Consider the following 20,000-nt stretch of genomic DNA (forward strand, 5'->3'; position numbering starts at 1 on the left):
ATGCTCTCCACAGTGTAGGCTAGGTGGACACTGGCCCACTCCCATGTTCTTCCCTGTAATATGAGCTTCCACATTTTCCTTGGTCTCAGGGACTGTCTTTTTTCTTGCTGTGTCCCCCCATGGGAGGGGCTGAAGAGGGCCAGCTAGTGGAGTCTTGGGGGTGAAGCCCACCTTGAAGTCTGAGCTACCAGGTGAAGCTGGGATGTGCAGGGGGAGACTTGAGGTCTGAGATGGCCAAGAGGCCAGAGCTCAGCTCCAGAGCTTGGGTTAAGCGTGGCAATCAGAGGTGGGGCCCACAGTGAGCATGAGGGGACGGGAAAGGGAATGACTTCAGCATGAGAGGTCTGGACTGGCAGAAGCAGGAAGATGCAGGAGGCTGAGGGCTGCCAGATATATCCGGCTTACTGGGCAGACCAGGTCTTCCTACCGCATTCTCAGACATTTCCCAAGTTTGCTTGGCGTGTGATCTTTGACCTTCTCTGACAGTAGCACACACCTCTGGGGACTCTTTCTCTAGTTTCAGTGGACCGGGACCCTTGCCCCAAGTTCTCTCATGTCCGTCATTTCTTCCTCCAGTTCTATCATGCCTGTGACCAGCCAGGCATTGTGGTTTTCTGCATCATGGACTACGATGTGCTGCAGTTCTGTGATTTCCTGGGCTCCCTAATGTCTGTGTGGGTCACTGTCATTGCCATGGCCCGTTTACAGCCCGTGGTCAAGCAGGTCAGTCCAGAGTGGGCCCTGGGGGATAACCATGGCTAATGTCTCCTTGAAGTTCACTCCCAGCCTCTCCCTGGGGTCATTGCTGAATGCCTCTGGCTGTCCTGGCCCAGCCCCTGGAGTGCTGCCACCTGCTCGAGCCCAGTCCCTGAAGTCTTCTTTCTCTAGGTGCTGTATTTGCTGGGGGCTATGCTGCTCTCCATGGCTTTGCAGCTGGACCGGCATGGACTCTGGAACTTGCTTGGACCCAGTCTCTTCGCCTTGGGGATCTTGGCTACAGCCTGGGTAAGGTGGTGGGGAGGGCTATGGGGGTCCTAATAAGTCCTGGGTACAGGGCTCTGGGTGCCTGGTCCTAGTTTAAGATGTACTTGGGCCCTCTCATCATCACTGGGCAACCTCTCATCCCTACTCAGGTCACAACCAGGGCTCGGGGAACAAGCCTGTGACTGGCTCTGGCTTGTTCCAGGGCCTTCCATTCCTGAGCCCCACTTCTCTGCCTCCCCCCAGACAGTGCGCAGCGTCCGCCGCCGTCACTGCTACCCTCCCACTTGGCGCCGCTGGCTTTTCTACCTGTGCCCAGGCAGCCTTATTGCGGGCAGTGCTGTCCTCCTCTATGCTTTTGTGGAGACCCGGGACAACTACTTCTACATCCATAGCATTTGGCACATGCTCATTGCCGGCAGCGTGGGCTTCTTGCTGCCCCCTCGTGCCAAGACTGACCGCCGGGTGCCATCTGGAGCTCGGGCCCGGGGCTGCGGCTACCAGCTGTGCATCAATGAGCAGGAGGAGCTGGGACTCGTCGGCCCTGGAGGGGCTGCTATCAGCAGCATCTGTGCCAGCTGAGAGGGGCTTTGGGCCTGGCCGTCTGGGAACAGGAACCCTTCCCAGGGGCAAAGGGACCTTCCTGAGGTCCTGAGCTGGAACCCTCCCAGTGGCAGGAGACAAGCTGTGTTTCTAGAGGACATGGAATCTTCAGGACACGGGGTTCTTCCAGGGACCTGGAGCACTTCTTGAGCACCTGGAGTCCTTCAGGAGGACCGGAGCCTATGCAGGGACACAGAGCCCCTGGGGACCAGGGAGTCCCTCCTAGGGGTGTGGAGCCCTTCCTAGAGATGCGGAACCCTCCTGAAGACATGGATTCCTTCCCAGGGAGACAGAGCCCTCTCAGGAACATGGTGTCATTCCTGGGGAAATGTAATCTGTTTTCAGGGAACTGAATCTCCAGATCTTCCCAGCAGCTCAGCAGCTCAGCATCTGGCCTCGGGCTTTCTTCCCAGGGCCAGCATCTGGGCTGTGCTGTGCTGAGCTATGCTAGGGAGGCCGACTGCAGGACAGATGGGGCTGGGGCTGGGGCAGCTGGTGTCCTGAGTCGATGCAGGTGGAGTCTGGTGTGTCTCCAATGAAGTACGTGCTGGTTCTGTGCTGCCCTTTTTTGTGGGGCCAGTGGTGTGGGGAGGGAGGGAAAGAGAGACCGTGAGGGCTGATGGGAGCCCAGCTGCAGTGAACACGGGGAGCCAAGCTCATCCCTCCCATTTCCAAATGCCTACATAGATTTCCAAATACTTCCTGCTGCCTGCTGTTCCCAGGCAGCCCTACTGCAGGAGCTGGAGTAGGGAGTGTGTGTGCCTGTTGAGATAATTTAAGTCAGTGAGACAGACCTCCCTCGTGGAGCCCACACCAAGCAGGGAAGGAAATTGAGCTATCTGGTGTAGTAGGTACAAATTTCAGATGCATAATATCAAAGAATGTCTTCTATTTTGAGCTCCCCCCTTTTGTCTGAGTACCAGAAATATAACCTTTCGTCGACTCAAGATTTCTACTCTTTCCACAAAGGTCACAGCAGGGTTCTGAGGGTTTTATATAATGCCAAGATGTTGGAGATTAGCCTCTCTGTCCCCAGGGTCCCTATTACCTCCATCTCCTGAATTTCCATCATTCTGTCTGGTGCCTGTCAGTGGTCCAGGCAGGTCACCCTAGAGGTGCCTAACCGTTTTCAGTACCAAGGTTCTCCCCTCCACTACTTCTTCTTCTTCTTCTTCTTCTTTAAAATCTATTTTAAATTTATTTTTAAAAGATACATGGATCACACAAAATGTTACCTTGAAAAAATAGAAGAGATTCCCATATGCCCCACTCCCCACATACCCCAGTTTTCCCACATTAACAACTTCTTTCATTAGTGTGGTGCATTCATTCTTTGCATTCGATGAATACATTTTGGAACACTGCTACACAGCATGGATTATAGTTTTTGTTGTAGTTTATACTCTCTCCCAGTCCATTCAGTGGATTATGGCGGGAGATATAATGTCCTGCATCTGTCCTTGCAATATCATTCAGGACAACTTCAAGTCCCAAAAATGCTCCCATATCACACCTCCTTTTCCCTCTCCCTGCTTTCAGCAACCCAGTGGCCACTGTCTCCACATCAACAATATAATTTCTTTCATTGCTAGAGTCACAATAATTCTGTCGTAGAATACCAGTAAAGTCTCCTCTAGTCCATATTTTATTCCTCTATCCTGTGGACCCTGGGATGGTGATGCTCTCTCTTCCACTTCTGTGCCACCTGTGAAGACCTGGGAGGTGGTCTAAGGCCTTGGCTACCCAAGCACACCTTGAAGCCATTTCTACTCTGGACACCTTCCTGGACTTGACCTGACTAACAAGGCATGGGTTGCCCCAGATATAAAATCCTGCACATCTGCTCAGGGCCCTTTCTGGGACCTTCTATGCCAATGCTCTCATTAATTCTTCTCCTCCTCTCTCTTCCTTTCCCTTAGCTCAGGGAATGTTTGTTATTCTGGAGGTGGGGAAGCCTTACTTTTACTTAGTTGGTTTTCTCCCAAATCTTTTGTCTGTGCCTCAAGTCTTTTCTGCTCCCTTCAGGGCCTAAGTTTCTTAAGGCCAAAAGCCAGGAAAAAAATCCCTTAGTTCTCCATTTTCTGCAATCAGGTCTCTTCCCTGGGGCACTGATCAGAGAATGATGTGGCCAGTCTTTTGGTGAGAAGGACCGAGGGGATGTGGGCTATGTGTCCATTCCTATATCATAAATACTATCCCATCATAGTAGAGCTGGACTCAGGACAGAGTCAGCAGACCACCAAAGGAATTGAGAGGAGCGATAGAGTTGAGACAGACCGCACCCAGCTAGGGGGATAAGAAGGGCCTTTCTGGAGGAGGGTGGTTTGACTGAGGATTAAATGTGTTTGCATAATGCCAAGATGTTGGGAGTGTTTTCTGGTTGCCAGAGTCCAAATTGCATCCATCCCCTGAGATTTCCATCATTCCATCTGGTCCCCCGTCAGTAAAGCTCTTAGAACACTTGGAATGGTGCCTAACATGACAAGTGTTCTGAATATCAGTGAAAGGCAAGATGTGTTTGGACATGGGGAGGGAAGAGCAAGGAGGAGGCACAGAGGCAGGAAAGACTGGTGTTTACTCAGGGAACTGTGACTAGTTCAGTGTGTGCCTGGGCCTGGAGGACGTGTGTGAGTGGAGAGGGTGTGGAGGCAGCAGCCAGTGTTGAGGTTGGACACGCTCCAACCTCTGGCTTTTATTCTATAGGAAATTGGAGGGATTCAGCAGGAGAATAACATGGTCAGATTGGTGTTTTGATGGCTGGTGTAGAGGATAGATTTGGGGGAGAGTTTGGAGGATGGGAGTGCTGTGACGCAGGCATTGCAATATATGAGAGAGATGTTAAGTCTTTCTTAATGCAGTGGCTATTAGTAGGTGGACTCTTTAGGACTTAGTGACTGAGTGATTGGATGTGTGGGTTGGTGGGAGTGAGAGGAAGTCTGTGATGACTGCCGTGTTTCTGGCTTGGTGACTCAGGGATGATGGTGCTATTCCCTGAGATGGTGACACAATTTTAGGAGGAGAATGATGAGTTCAGTTTTGGGCATTTTGAAATTTAGGTGCCTGTAGGTAGAATTCCTGGAAGGAGAGGACCTGCAGTGCAGCAGCTCTAGGCATAGCAGCTGAATCAAGCCTGGAAACCCTGGGTCCTGGCTGCCCAAATGGGGATCCTTGTTGTCTCATGACCTTCCTGACTGGAGGAGAGCACAAGATCCAAAAAACCTCTCTCTTCTTTGAATCCGGGACTGTGGCAGCTGATGCTGCTGGTCCCTCATCTACAATTGCCTGGAGCATGTTCATCAGCACAGGGCTAAATCCCCAGGTGGTGACATTGTGAGGGCTTCTGAGTGACAATTCAGTTCAGCAAACCATCTATAGGGAAGGCTATGTGGGAGCTACAGAGATGGGCTGGACCTGGTTGAATCCTGCCTTCAAGAAGCTCACATTGTGGTGAAGTATCATTCATACCAGGTGGGACAGGATAGGTTCTGAGTGAAAGGCTCCAATAAAATACTGTAGAATGTAAAGAGATGATTTTGAAAAGCCATCTAAGCTGGCTTTGAAAAGTAGTCCAAGTCCTATCAGAGAACAAGGAGACAGGACAAAACAGTGTACAAAGAGGGAATGGCCCACTTGAAGGGGCTTATGGAAAATAAGGCTGAAGAGGCTGGTAGGGCCAGATTTGGGACAGTCTTGAGGACTCAGCTGAAGAATTTAAAATTAACACTGAGGTAATGGGGAGCCACTAAATGTTCTTGATCAGAAGAATGATGAATCATTTGGGATTTGATCAAAGTAATAGAACCACTATGAGTGATATAGGAGATTTATTATAGAGAATAGACTATGCAATTGTGGGAGAAGACCATGTAAAGCTGTGGCCTCTGAATTTGCTGTAGAGCCTGAAACTGCTGTAGGCAGTCGGGTAGTCAGGAAGGAGAGTGCTGTGCAGTGGAGGAGAGTAAGGACAAATTAGAACTCATGAGGACAAACTGGAACCTGTGTCTGTCTCTCACTGCCTTCAATCTCAATGACACTAGTGATCTGCAGGGGAAGCTGGCACTCTTCGCCATGGAGCTGCTTTTGATCTGGGTCTCAGAACGGCTGAAGGAGATGATCTGGTGAGAAGCGTAGGAGCTGTGGGCCCAACTCCTGCCCCATGGCTCACAAAGTGAGCCAGAAGACTGGTGACAATGAGTGCACCCACAGAAGCTGGTGCCCTTCTCTGTAATGAGCATAAAAAATTAGTTGCTGCTTCACTTCACCTTCCAAAGCTCATGCAAATTTCTCTGATGGTCAGTCCTAACCCAGTGTCATAACAGAGAAGGAAATTCTGGGAAACACAGTTCTGACCTAGTTAGGACAGCACATTACAGAGGCATCACAAGGAGTTAACCAGTGTTTTCTTGGGATAATTAATCTAGCAGCAGCCTATGGAGGAGGGTTGGTCAGGGAAAAGGAAGCCAAATCTAAGTCTCTGTTAGCTCATGAATTTACTCTATAGGGTGGTGTGATAGTTATTAGGCTATTCACAAATATCTCAGTTCTTTCTCTCCTTCAAGATACAGGGTAGGTGAGCTTTCCCTCCCTTTTGATGTTAGATGTGACCACAGGACTTTGTTGGCCAATGAAATGTAAGCAGAGGTTACATGTATCGCTTCTGTGTGGAAACTCTAAGAGTCAGTGCATGCTTTGTCACTTTCTCATTTCCTTTTGTCATGGTGATCAATGAAGTTCCAGATAGTAGTTGCTGAGTATTAAAGGAAGAAGAGCCATGATGTAGAGCAGAATCCCCACCATGCTCTAATGAACCTGCAGCACGAGCGAGAAACAAACCCTTATGGTTTTAAGCCACTGATATTTTGAGGTCATTACCACAGCATCCTAACCTATCTTGACTGGTAGAGATGGAGAGCAGCAATAAAAGTGGGACATTTTCCTGGAGAGCTCTCCCTGCAGAAGGGCTCTCATAGCAGCTTTTACCTCTGTGTTCCTCAGGCTGTAGATGATGGGGTTTAGTGAGGGTGTCACAACCCCATAAAACAATGCAATAATCTTATCCCAGGTGGTCTTCTTGGCCTTGGCCTGGAAGTACATGAAGGAGATGGTCCCGTAGAAAATCACCACCACTGTGAGGTGAGCAGAACAGGTGGAGAAGGCTTTGTGCCGGCCCACAGCAGAGGGAGCCCTAAGGATGGCAGCAAGGATGAAAATATAGGACAAACAGATGAGCAGAAGCGGGGCCAGTGTCACAACTGCTGTGGCCACCTTTAACACCAGCGCATTGAGGGAGATGTCCCCACAGGCCAATTTCAGCACTGCCAAGATCTCACAGAAGAAATGGTTGATGACATTGTGGCCACAGAAGGGAAGGCGCCAGACAAGGATGGACTGCAGCAGTGAGTTGAAGAAGCCTGTCCCCCAGCTCAGCACTGCCATCTGCACGCATATCTGCCCACTCATGAGCTCTGGATACCTAAGCGGTTGGCAGATAGCTATGTAACGGTCATATGCCATCACGGCCAGGAGAAGGCACTCTGTGGTGCCCAGTGCCAGGGTCAGGTACATCTGCAGGGCACAGCCAGGGAAGGAGATGGTCCTTTGGGTTTCCAGGAAGTTGACCAGCATGAGGGGTATGAAGGAGGATGTGCCACAGATGTCCATGAGGGAGAGGTTGCTGAGGAAGAAGTACATGGGGCTGTGCAGGTGGGGGTCCAGCATGTTCAACACGATGAGGAGGGAGTTCCCCAGCACATTCATGGAGTAGATTCCCAGGCAAAGCCCAAACAGGATGAGCTCTAGGTTATGGTGCTCGTATAGCCCCAGCAGGACATATTCTGTCACAGCTGTCTGGTTTGCCCCATCCATCTCATTCTACCTTTTCCATCTGGACCACACAAGTTTTGGAAAAAGCTCTGACTCACTTTAGAGTCAAGCAACCTGGGTCTGTTACCTGGGGCAGGTCAGTTCCCTCTCTAGAGTTTAGTTTCACCATCTATATAATGAGAGTGTTGGACTTTGGGTTTGTAAGCTGGTCACTCAGCTCTGCAGCTTTACTGATGCAACTTAGGGGAGTAGGTAGCACATTCCAGTCCCCTAGGCACCTCTCTGTTCTCCCCAGAGTGGACTCAGCAGAGACGATATGGTGGGATTTATGTTTGATATGCTTCTTTGGAATCTAAAGCATTTTTAAGTTTTCAAAAAGAAGCATCTTTTCTAGGTTATGACTTGAGATGGCTGAATTATGCCTGTAGTATTTAAGATCCATTCATTCACTGGATATGTATTGGGCACCTACTCTGTGCTAGGTATTAATTTAGGTACAGGGGCAGCAGCAGTAAGAAAAAACAAAAAAGATGTCCCCTCTTTCCTACGTTAGGCGAGATGAGCTCTGGCAAGCAGGTGGATGATAGATGATGCTCATCTTTGGGTTGGGCCATAAATTTCTAACATTTCAGCTCCACAGGATGTAAGTCTGATTCCTGGTCATCTCTCCTCAAGGAATTGCAGAAGATTCACTGATTTATAAAAGGACAGACAAGAACAGACATACCCAATAGAGCTACTGGTCACAGATTTAACCTTGGTCATGAAAGCCAAGTAATTCACTTCTTGGCCTCCATGTTGCTTTTTAAGATAAATGGTATTGATAATGATGCCACACAAGAAGGAAAAACCAGATTCTAAATTTGACAGAGGTGTTATAAATCACTGACTAGATTTTTAAGGGAGGAGTCAGAAGAAGCTTCAGTTTTCTCCAGTATCCTCCATCGATGTTCTGAACTCGACTCACTACTGTCTTTGGGAAGGGCCACCACTAGGTATTCACAGTAGGGAACCCAAGTGTCTCCAAGGCACAGCGAGCTCATATGGACAGGAAAGCTGTTCCATGGCTCAAGTTCCCTGGTCTAAAGGAGAAATAGGAGCTGAGTGTGAATGTTCACCCTTCAGAGGAACCCCCCAACTCTCTCCCTGCCATCCTGGATTGATTGTGAGGCCATTGTCCTATGAACGTGTTGGAGCACCATCTGTCCTTCTTTGGGGATAGATGTTTTCCTCATTTCTCTTGATTAATTGCATTAACCATTTATAGAAGCCAAAGGGCTCACCCTTTCCTGAATAAACTATGCATTTTCCTAGCTCTACATCTTTGTCCCCTTTGTAAGTCCCCAGGAAGTTCCCTTTGTAAGCATGTCCTCTCCCCTTCCTTAGTGGGGGCGTTCCTCCTCGTTCTTCAGCGTCCACCTCCATGTCACCTCCTTTTACCTCCTGTCACCCTTGCAGGATTATCTGCTTCCTTATTGTGCTCCCACAGCCCTATGGCTACCCCTCTGTATTATTGTGTGCTGTGTGGTGCACCTGTCTCCTCTATTACACCTTGAGAGCAAGACTCTGTCTTCTTCCTTCCAGCACCCTGTACAGTGGGTCCTGCTAAGTGCAGTCACTCTGCAGATACTGACTGCCTGATTCAAAAGTCCAGCTTTGCGTCCCAGCTTCAGCACTGACCAGCTGAGTGGTATTGTCCAAGTCACTTGGCCTCTCTGAGTTTCACTTTCCTCCTCTGAAGAAAAAGGAAGCTGTGTAGTTCAGAAGAGACATACAGAGGTGCTTGTAAGCTGCCTCGGGTGGTGCAATAACATGTTGAGACTGAATTTGGAAGACTGCATCTTTACTCAGCAGGCATCTGCTGGATTTGGGCTCACCACCTTATGGACAAGAGCTCCAGCATCTCACATGACCCCCTTTCTCCCCAGATCCTAGTTTGGTTTTCCCTCTACTTCCCTGAATCAGGATAATTGTTAAGGGACAGTTTCTGGAACATACAGGGGTAGTTGGCTAATCTGGGTCAGCAATTTATCTTAAATCGCATCCATGTGAACATTTAGAGTAGGGTTTCCTTTGCCGAGGTTTGGCAAAGAGATCCCAAGTGTGATGGCTCATTCAGTTATTTACTCATTTAGCAAATAATTATTGAGCACTGCTCTGCTCTAGTCCCATGCTTAGTGCTGAGAATACAGTGGACTGATGTGACTCCTGCCCTCATGGAGTTTACAATCATTCACTCGCTCAGTGACCTTGGACACATACCTTCCTCTCTCTGGGCTTTAGAGATTTCTGAGGCTCCTCCTGGATCCCATTCTCTTTAAGACTGAGATATAAAACAAAGTACTACCTGAAGCCTGGAAAGAATTAGAAGGGTTTGGTCTTTATTGGGGGTGTCGTTATAAAAAGACCTATGTTAGTCTCACATTCTGACTCAAGAGTATAACCTCTATTCTGAGCCCCCCCACCCCGTCCCATATGAGGACTAGAAATAGAATCTTTTGTCAATTCAGGATTTCTGTTTTTTCCACGAGAGTCACTGCAGGGTTCTGAGAGTCTTACATAATGCCAAGATGTTGGGAGTGTGACCTCTCTGTCATCAGGGTCCCTATTGCATCCATTTCCTGAAATTTCCATCATTCCGTCTAGTCCCCTTCAGTGGTCCGGACAGGTCACCCTAGAGGTGCCTAACCCTTTTCTGAACTGAGGCTCTCTCCTCCACTTTTGTGCCACCTGTGAAGATCTGGGAGGTGGTCTAAGGCACACCTTGAAGCCATTTCTACTCTGGACACCTTCCTGGACTGGACTTGACCAACAAGGCATGGGTTGTCCCAGATTTAAAATCTTGTACATCTCTCCAGGGACTTGTCACCTTCCCAGCATTTGGCCCAGGAACTGGGGCTCAGGGTCTCCTCTGGGACCTTCTATGCCAATGCTCTCATTAATTCTCCTCCTTCTCTCTCTTCCTTTCCCTTAGCTCAGGGAATGTTTGTTAATCTGGAGGTGGGGAAGCCTTCCTTTTACTTAGCTGGTTTTCTCCCAAATCTTTTGTCTGTGCCTCAAGTCTTTTCTGCTCCCTTCAGGGCCTCAGTTTCTTAAGGCCAGAAGCCAGGAAAAGATCCCTTAGTTCTCCATTTTCTGCAATCAGGTCTCTTCCCTGGGGCACTGGTCAGAGAATGATGTGGCCAGTCTTTTGGTGAGAAGGACCGAGGGGATGTGGGCTATGTGTCCATTCCCATATCATAAATACTATCCCATCACAGTAGAGCTGGACTCAGGACAGAGTCAGCAGACCACCAAAGGAATTGAGAGGGGCGGTAGAGTTGAGACAGATCACACCCAGCTAGGGGGATAAGAAAGGGCTTTCTGTAAGAGATGTAAAGCAAAATAACTCCTGAAATCCGGAAAGAAGAATTATAAGGGTTTGGTCTTTACTGGGGTGATGACTTTGAGAGCAAGACCTATGTTAGCCTGAAATTTTAACACTGGACTCAGCTGTGGAGTGTTTTCAAGGAGGGGAAAGGTAGGAAATCACCTGACTGTGCATTTTTCTTCCTTACCCTTGTCTCTAATGAAAAGACCAAGTGGGAATGGCAGAGGCATTTGAGGTCTTTTGTGATCAAGCTCTAGCCTGCCTCCTGTCCACCTTCTACCACCTCCGCTCACGCACGTCTTCTCCAGCCTCACCAGACCACTTCCCATCGCCCGGAGAAACCCTACACGCCGCATCTTCTCCCTCTTCAGCTATTTCCTCAGGTTGCAATGACCCTTCTCCTCCCCTCGTTCCTCAAGGGTCAGCACACACTCCACCTTTTTCCTGTGCAGCCTTCTGAGGGGCCTCTGCAGAAGTGACCACGTGGACAACATTGATGGTCACACAGCCATTTAGCACAGACTGATCTCCTTCTGCCTTGCATCAGAGTTGGCTTGTTCCATAGCTTCCTCTGACTAGCTTTTAGTTATGGAATACAAAGGGCTGTGTCAAATTTATCACTGCCACTCTCCAGTGCCCTACACCCATGAGTGATTGCCATTTGAACTGTACCACTCGTTTACTGGGATCCAGTGCCACTCTGCCCAAAGTCCTGATCCCAAATGCCTTACTTTGAGATCGCCACCCCCAAACACCCCCACAGAGTGATGTGGCCATTGTGACTGCTAGAGAAGAGCTTTGGGGGTGCCAGCTTCTTACTTGAACTAACAGCTGCTCTTCTTGAAGAAAAGAAATCAGGAGAGTGGTGGGTTTCCTCACAGTTCACTAGGCTGATCATAACACATTCAAGGAAATTAGAAACCAGGAGGCCACAGGCTCCCCTCCCCCCAATAACTCTGTGCCTAGAAAGCATCATTGTGTTGGGTTATCAGCAGCTCTGACTCTGCCAACACGGGCACAGGATGGGATATCAGGTAAGAGCTGCTCTTCTCGTGATGTGTTGGTCAAGATGGGCTAGAATTTCCTGCAGTAACATACAACCCCACAATCTCAGTGGCTTAAACTGACACAAGTTGGTTTTTTGCTCATGTTATGTTTCCACTGTGGATTTTCTGGGGGTTCTGCTCCATGTCATTCTTCTCAGGGACTCTAGCTAATTGAGGCTCCACTGTCTGGAACGTCACTAGTCATTATGGCAGGGAAAGAGCACACTGGACGTTTTGTACCAGCAGTCAAATCCTCCAGCCCAAAAGTGACATATGTCACATCTGCCCACAACCCACGGGCACACATGCTTAGTAACTACCACATGCTTAGAAGGAGGAGAACCAGAAATATTGCTGAGCAGCACTAATACTTGCATTGGGTATGATGGCATTTCACAACCCACTTAGCCATTCGAGCAGCTACCTGCCAATGGCACATACTCTCACTTCGTGGAAAATCAGATCCATGGAGTGGAAGGACAGTGAGTGTCTGAAAATAATTGTCTAATTTCACTCTTCCAGTTTTATGCCTCCTGAGAGGCAGGGTGATGTTGTGGAGTGAGCCCTGGACTAGCTGTGAGGGGACCTCGAGCTGGTTCTCACCTTTGTTTCTAATCTGCTTGTGACCTTGATCAACTCCATTTCTGTGAAGTGGAGATCTTTTACAATTACATCATCTCTGGTATTCTGCAACCTCAGAAACATTTCCTCACATTTCTCTAGCCACTTCCAAGGTAAATATCAAATATTTTTATATTTTGCAAGGTAAATATCAATTTCCTTGACTGGTAAATCTAGTTTTAACCATTTAATATGATTTTAGGCTTCACAAATTGTTGCTAAAGATTAGAGGTGGGGTGGGAAGCTAACAAGAAATCTTCTGTCACACTGTGCCTGATACCTGGAATTCCTGCTTTGCCATGTCCTTGCTGGGTTGCAGTGGAATCGAGTGTGGGCTTCGAGTCAGACTGACCAGGGTTCAGGTCCCAGCCCTGCTAACAATTTCCTCACTCTCAGCTTCCTTACCTGTAACTTGGAGCTAGCTGTATTTCCTCCTGGGGTTATTTTGAGGATCCAGTGAGATAATGCACATAACACTCAGCACAGAGCCGGGCACACGGTGACTTCAGTAAGTGGTAGCTGTTATTATTATCTGTATGCTCCTCCCTCAAGCCAGTATTCTGGTTTTTAAATGTTTAAAAAAGATTTTGTGAGAATAATCCGCCTGCCAGATGGATTCTCTTTACCTCCTACCTGTTGGACCAGTGGCATAATACAAGCCGAGAGTTGGAGGTGGCTGCCAGGTGAGCTGACCGGCTGGTCTGGGAGAGCACAGGAGGGGAGAGCTGAGTTCATTACCAGCAGCCCCCTGTGCTGGGACGGGCTGGACTGACAGGCCCTGAGGACCAGCGTCCTGGCCCCCTGCCACATAGCTCACTTGCTCCCTGCTCTCAGGGACCTTAAAGTCCCTGCCCAATTTAAAGTTTGAGTTCTGCAACGACACAAAGTGGATGATTTGGCAGCTGTGGGGCCTGGGTTTCCGAGACTCCAGGTTCCTTGCTTGGCCCCAGGAGGGCCCTGGCTGGGGTGAGAATCTGGACAGAGAATCTGACGAACTAGGTCTTCTTCCAGATGCCCCTGCTTTGATGCCACAGGCCCTGGGGCCAGTCAGTTCCTGTCCCTGGGCCCAGTTGTCTTAGGATGAGCAATGGCTGAGAAAGTCCCTCCCTGTGTCCTTCCAGGATTGCTGTGCAGACCTGGGTTCATGACAGCTTAAAGAAAGTAAATTGCTTTGTGAAGTGTTAGACTCTGAGCACTTGTGAGGGACTTTAATAAGCCAGGGATTTAGTCAGGCTTTTGCAGATATCTTTTTCTGTACTTTTTTTTTTTCAGCAATGAAGACTAAAAACTTCACACAGTTTAAGAACTGAAAAATGACCTTAAATAAAGCAGCAGAAGCTGTAAATTCCCACCTTATGCTGACTTGTCTTTTGGGATTTTTATCAAGAATACAGGTCAAAGTAAAGACTCAGAAGATTGTAACCAATAATTTTTCCAAGAGCTCATAGAACTGTGCCCTCCTGCTACCCAGTATGTGGGTTCAGGGTACCCACAATCTCATCACAATCTCCTCCCCCCTGTAGCCTTCTTCTGCCCTGGTCCCCATCTAGGCAACTCATTGAAGGGCAGCGCTATGCCCCCAAACAAACCCGAAGCCTCGGCTTCAACCCACAGTCCTCTCTCTCCCTCACCCACTTCTGTATCACATGTACACCCCAAGGACTTCTCAGCCCTCCCCTCTCTGCTTGTGCCGGGATTACTGCAAAAGCTTCCCCAGTCCCTATTCCTGGTCTGGAGCCCTTCTCATCTATCTTCTACCCTGGACCTGGTTGATTTTCCACTTCTTAAAAAAATGAGTAAGATTATTTTAAAAGTTTAAGTTCACCTTCATTTTAGGAAAATTGGAAACTCCATTTTTTTAAAAAAATTGAAAAGAATAACAAAACAATGCTTATCTGTACCCCATCACCCAGAGGAAATGTTCTTAGTTAATATTTTGTCATAGATTTTCAGAATTTTCTACATATATATTTATTCAAATATCCATTAGAAAAATATTTTAAAAAACAAGATTGAAATCATTGAATACAATATTCTGTGTTCTACTTTTTTTTCCTACTAATTACATTGTGAGCATTTCCCATGATCAAATATTCTTCAGAAAATAGGATTTCTGGTGGCTGCATCACATTCTATTGTTGGAATCTACTAGGATTTATTTAAACATCGTTTAAGGATTGGACGTTTAGATGATCACAATTTTGTTACCATAAGTAATGCTGTGATTAATATCCGCTTACATGTCCTTATCATAAATCTTAGAGGAAAGCAGATGTGGCTCAACTGACAGAGTATCCGTCTACCATATGGAGGGTCCAGGGTTCGATCCCCAGGGCCTCCTGACCCGTGTGGTGAGCTGGCTCATGTGCAGTGCTGCCACGCAAGGAGTGCCGTGCCATGCAGGGGCGCCCCGCGCCCCAAGCACAAGCAGTGCGCCCCGTAAGGAGAGCTGCCCAGCCCAAAAAAAGTGCAGCCCACCCAGGAGTGGCACCGCACACATGGAGAGCTGACTCAGCAAGATGATGCAACAGAAAAGAGACGCAGTTTCCTGTGCCGCCTGACAATGCAAATGGACATGGAAGAACACACAGAGAATGGACAGACAAGGGGAGGGGAGGAGAGAGAAATAAATAAAATATATCTTAAAAAAAAAAAATCTTTGACCGCATCTCTGATTATTTTCTTAGGTTAATTCCTAGAAGTGGAGGTGTTGGGTCAAAGGGTCTTGATTATTTTCACAGCCTACTTTCCAGGAAGCTCACATCGACTTATTTCCATTCGCACCAGCAGGGTACGGCATTGCCTATTTCATTGTGTCTGAGCTGATAATAGGCATTATAGTTAAAAAACAAAATAAAAACAATCTGCCAATTTCATTGGTGAAGAACAGCATTTAATCAGCAATGTTTCTAAAAATCCAATCTGATTATAACCCCCCCACTGCCCAGAGGGTGGTCAAGGCCTGTCAACAGCCTCGACTGGCTGGATCAGAGAGGCTTGTGTGTCTCTTTCTGCTCAGGCTGTGAGCTGCGGAGAGCAGGCTGCTTCTCTCCAGGGTGCCCTCAGCATGGTACAACTAGGACCGTTTCTGATCAACAGAGAGAGCCAAAAGAGAGCCCAGGGCCCGGGAGGGGAGCCGAGGGCTCATGCAGGGGCTGTGCGACCTGCAGCCAGAGGGCAGAGAAGCTGGGCAGCTGTTGGACTCTGAGCCCAGCTCCCCCATCACCCAGATGGTGCCACTGAGGCCAGAGGGGCGCAGGGAATGGAAATGCTCTGTCAGTGGGGTCCTCTGGGTCCGTTTCCACTGTGAGTTCACTGATTTCTCAGGAAGGAGTGGCTACAGCAGGAACTGAGGGGGTAGGGTGAGCAAGGCTAGAGCAAGTCCCCAAAGCCAGGTGAGGCGTGGATGCCAGGCGGAGGGGCCTCCGTGGGGAGGCAGAAGCGGCCGATAGGGGGGTCTGGGGGCTCCGGGTGATTGGTATCCCAGTGGATGGACAAGCCTGGGGGTCTTGGACTCTGGGCCTTATTACTGCTCTGCTGTCACCTCCTGGGGGGCTAGGCCATGTCTGTCATCTGTGCACCCCAATTCCAGCACTGCTTGGGTTTGGGAAGGACACTAGGGTCTGTCATTATCATCCTACATTGAAGTGCTCCTTTGCTACTTTTAAAAACTCCTCCAAGGCCTGAATCGGGCAGGGCTGCACCTTGGGGCAGAATGGAATCTGAAATTCCCTACTCGTAGAGAACCACTGAGAATAAGCAGGAGGAGAGGAACAAAGCCCGAAGGCTTCCTGGTGGAGGTGACATTTGAGCTGATCCTTAAAGTTCAGGCAGTACTTAATTTTACACAAGGCGTTCTGTGCTGCGAGGGTGCCGCCTTGCGGGGAGAGCCCAAGAAGGGCACAGAGCTGGGCGGTGCAGGGGAATTTTGAGGCACACAATCTGCTGGTGTGTGATTGCAGGGCAGAGGGCTGGGAAGGTAAGTCAGGCGGGGCCAGCTTGGGAGGCCCTTGAATGCCGTCAGGTCCAGGGGGTGATGCTGAGAGCTGGCTCAGGGCCACGCCGTCGGGGCAGGGGGAGGAACAGAAGGAAGACTTGGGAACCCTTTCTGTGACAGGGTCAGTGGGTCTTGGAGCCGCCTGTTGGGGGCCTTCTGGGGTGAAGATACCACACCCGTGGGCTTGTGCCCATCCCACCCTCCCTGGGGCCTGCAGGTGGCCTCGCCCGCCCCCGGGGCCGTGCCGGGGCCCAGGCCCGCCCTGCCTCACCTGGAGGTGCCGCTCCTGCCCCACGCCTTCCTGGTGGCCTCCTTCACCTCCTTGTTGCTCAGGCTGTAGATGACGGGGTTCAGCATGGGCGTGACCAAGGCACAGAGGATCGTGAAGACCTTGTCGGAGACACGGGCCTCCTTGCTCTGGGGCTTCACGTAGGCGATGCCGATGGTGCCGTAGAAGAGCAGCCCCATGGCCAGGTGCGCCAAGCAGGTGGAGAAGGCTTTGCGGCGCCCGGCGGCGGAGGGCACCCTCAGGACGGTGGCCAGGATGAGCGCGTAGGACAGGCAGATGAGTGCCGGGGGCATGGGCAGCAGCAGAACGCTGCCCGCCGGCAGGAGGGCCTCGCTGACCGACGTGTCACCGCACGCCAGCTTCGGCACCTCCAGGAGCTCGGTGGTGAAGTGGCTGACCACGTGGTGGCCGCAGAAGGGCAACCTCATGGCGAGGACCGTCTCTGTCACCGACTTGAGGAGGCAGAGGGCCCAGGCGGCTCCTGCCAGCAGCTCGCTGAGCTGGCGGCTCGTGAGCACGGGGTACCGGAGTGGACGGCAGATGGCCAGGCAGCGATCGTAGGCCCTGATGGCGAGCAGCAGGCACCCCGTGGAGCCCGTGGACAGGCTCAGACACATCTGGATGGCGCAGCCAGTAAAGGAAATGGTCTTCCGGGCCGTCAGGAAGTGGACCAGCATCAGGGCCACAAAGGTGGACGTGTAGCAGATGTCCAGGACAGAGAGGTTGCCCAGGGAGAAGTACAGGGGCGTGTGCAGGTGGACGTCCAGCAGGCTCACCGCCACGATGACCGTGTTCCCCAGCAGGGTCGCCAGGTACACGGCTGAGCAGAGAGGAAAGAGCAGGCGCTGCAGGGCTGGGTAGCCTGAAAAGCCTTTCGGAAAGAACTCAGAGGCTCCCGTGCTATTGACCGGCTCCATGCTGCAGGGCTCTGGGGAGACGTGCAGCTGGGCTGGAGGGAAGGAGGACACAGCGTCGTGGGACACCCACAGAGCCTCTTCTGGGAGGAGGCAGAGTGCTGGGTTCCTTTCCAGCTCTGTCACTCACTGTGTGACTTCAGGTAATCCCTCTCTCTCTCTGGGCCTTATTTTATCCATCTGAAAAATGAGGAGGATTTTTTAGATCAGAATTTCCCAAAGAGAGTGTTAGCGTGAGATATTTGTGGGCAATCTGAAAAATCAACTGGAAGTAACACTGAATCACTCATAAATAAATAAAGCTCTTTACTGCAGGACTTCTCAGAGCCTTTAAGACTTCAAATGTGATTTGTGACTCTCCCAAAGCAGTGGAGAGTATGTTGTGCTCCCCAGATTTATTGGACCTTGGATCCTCCTTTCCCAGAACACCCATTAACGTACTGCTGGTAAGTGCTCCAAGAACACAGTCTGGGATCAGAGGCACTGAAACCAGCATGCACCAGAATCACCTGCAGAGTTTGTTAAAACACAGAATGCTAGGCCCCACCCCCCGGGCTTTTGAACCAGTAGGCCCACACTTTGACCAGTAGGCCCACACTTTGAGAACCTCTGGGCTGAATGGTCTCTAAGGGGCCTCCTGCTTGCACTGTTCCCGCCGCTGGGAGTACCCCTCTTCTTTGTCTCTCAGTCTGCAGGAACCTGACTTGCATCTTCAGGCCAGCTCTGGTCTCCATGCCCGAAACATACATCCTGCCTCGGATCCGGGTGCCTGCTGGCCTCTGAGCCTGTTGGTGGGTTTGTCCGTTTGTCCTTTTACAGGGTCTGCTTCATCAGCCACTGCACATGCGCTGGACCCCCAGAATCTGCCTCCGTCGTGGGCTTTCTGGCTAACTCGCTGGGCCTGCTGGGCCTGCACTGAACCTCCTATTTCCTGTGGGCCTGAGCCAGGGCTGCTGAGCCCCGGGCACCAGCTGGGACCATGTCCTGAGAGGTCAACCTGGGCAACGGGGAAACTGAGGCCATGCAGTGGGTCTCTGGCAGGGTGAGCCTGGGAGGCAGGCCTCCGACAACGTGATGCCTGCTCCACGCTCAGAATGAGTGTTGACTTCCACCCAGTCCCCAAAGGCAGCTTCTACCACACGCGATGGCCCTCTGCTCCTGCTTTTCTCCCACAATCCTCTCACCAGCTGAGGAGCTTGAGTCAGCCTTTCCTACCGTTTGGGGCCCTGAGCACGATGCCAGTAACCCCGCTGGAAGCAAGGCCAAGGCTGGGCCCTGGGCTGAGCGCCAGCTCCTGTCATCGCCTCACCTGCGTGACCATTGCCCTCTTTTATTCATTGGTTTATTTGCTCCAGAATCAAGATTTATTGAGGACCTACTACACACCAGGCATGGTGCTAGGCCTCAGGGCGCACATGAAGTTAGGTGTGCCCACAGGTCCCTCAATCCAAGCTCTTCTCAGGTAGAAATCCTGTCCGCTCCTCCTTTCTTAGCCTCGTGCTGCCTCTGTTTGCTTGCCTCTAGTGACAGGAGGCTCTTTACTTCCACAAACAGGCTTTTTTTTTCTGTTAGGCCACTCAGAGGATCACAGAATCCTTCCTGAGAAGGAGTCTCCTGGCCTCCCCACCCATCGGGGTTCCAGGCAGAGGGACCCTTCACCCACTCTTTCCTCTCACACAGACTCCGTCTTAAGCCCTGAGGCGCTACCTCAGGAAGGAGGGTTCCCACTAGCCCCGAGGCTTCCTGTCGAAAGTCTTGCCTCAGCTCCACCGCGTGTGGAGACGCGTGGGGTAAGGGGAGCAGGAGCTGTGAGCGCCGCCCAGACCCTGAGGCTGAGTTCCTGGAGGGGCGCCTCCATTCAGCAGCGTCAACGCGGCGGGCACCAGCCAGGGCCGGGGGGAGGCACAGGCGGCGTTGCACTCTCCCTGCCCACGTACACACACCCACGCGGGGGCACACACATATGCACCCGCCTACATGCTTACGCCCAACACCTGCTTCACCCACCGGCACATGCATGTGTTCCTATACATGCCACAGTCTCCTGTGTTCATGTACGATCTTTCACATGTGTGATGTCCGCATGAACCAGCCACTCACTCTTGTTCTCTTTTACATACAGACAGACACACACAGACACACACACAGCTCTGGCATCCAACAACAGTAGTGCAGCCCCCTGGCCAGCCCGTCGGGGGACCGGGCAGGGCTACGTCTCCCTGGGAGGTGGGTGCAGAGACCGTGGCCAGGCAGGGGGTGTGGGGCTCTCACGGGAGAAGAGGCAGCTCTGGGGGCAGGAAGCAAACTCTGCCCAGGAGGAGGGAGCCTCAGAGCAGCGTCAAGGCCACCGAACCGG

General features: G+C 50.7%; 3 protein-coding genes across 8 annotated transcripts in view; 1 reads left to right on the forward strand and 2 right to left on the reverse strand.

Moving 5' to 3' along the window:
• Positions 1 to 8,724, forward strand: part of TMEM8B (transmembrane protein 8B) — a 32,810-nt gene extending 24,086 nt beyond the window's left edge. For 3 of the 6 annotated variants that reach the window (XM_058302070.1, XM_012524690.4, XM_004457308.5), the window contains exons 11-13: positions 577 to 723; positions 889 to 1,005; positions 1,228 to 8,724. In XM_058302070.1, the coding sequence (XP_058158053.1) occupies positions 577 to 723; positions 889 to 1,005; positions 1,228 to 1,563 (600 nt within the window). In that variant the 3' untranslated portion in view covers positions 1,564 to 8,724. The remainder of the gene's footprint in view (positions 1 to 576; positions 724 to 888; positions 1,006 to 1,227) is intronic. The other 3 variants (XM_058302068.2, XM_058302069.2, XM_071216853.1) reach the window with 2 other exon arrangements.
• On the reverse strand, positions 6,466 to 13,794 carry LOC101426227 (olfactory receptor 13C7-like). Its single transcript, XM_058302076.1, has one exon. The coding sequence runs from the start codon at positions 7,447 to 7,449 to the stop codon at positions 6,466 to 6,468; it is 984 nt and encodes a 327-aa protein (XP_058158059.1). The 5' UTR covers positions 7,450 to 13,794.
• Positions 13,795 to 16,708: 2,914 nt separating this feature from the next.
• On the reverse strand, positions 16,709 to 17,775 carry LOC101410995 (olfactory receptor 13J1). The gene has a single exon (XM_004457352.4). It carries the CDS (start codon positions 17,645 to 17,647, stop codon positions 16,709 to 16,711), a length of 939 nt encoding a protein of 312 aa, XP_004457409.2. The 5' UTR covers positions 17,648 to 17,775.
• Positions 17,776 to 20,000: the final 2,225 nt, after the last annotated feature.

The sequence above is a fragment of the Dasypus novemcinctus genome, chromosome 8, assembly GCF_030445035.2.
Source record: "Dasypus novemcinctus isolate mDasNov1 chromosome 8, mDasNov1.1.hap2, whole genome shotgun sequence".
Lineage (NCBI taxonomy): Eukaryota > Metazoa > Chordata > Mammalia > Cingulata > Dasypodidae > Dasypus > Dasypus novemcinctus.

Excerpts from the sequence above, each read along its gene's own strand:
- LOC101410995 (XM_004457352.4), bottom strand. The coding sequence starts at position 17,647 with ATGGAGCCGGTCAATAGCACGGGAGCCTCTGAGTTCTTTCCGAAAGGC.
- LOC101426227 (XM_058302076.1), bottom strand. The coding sequence starts at position 7,449 with ATGGATGGGGCAAACCAGACAGCTGTGACAGAATATGTCCTGCTGGGG.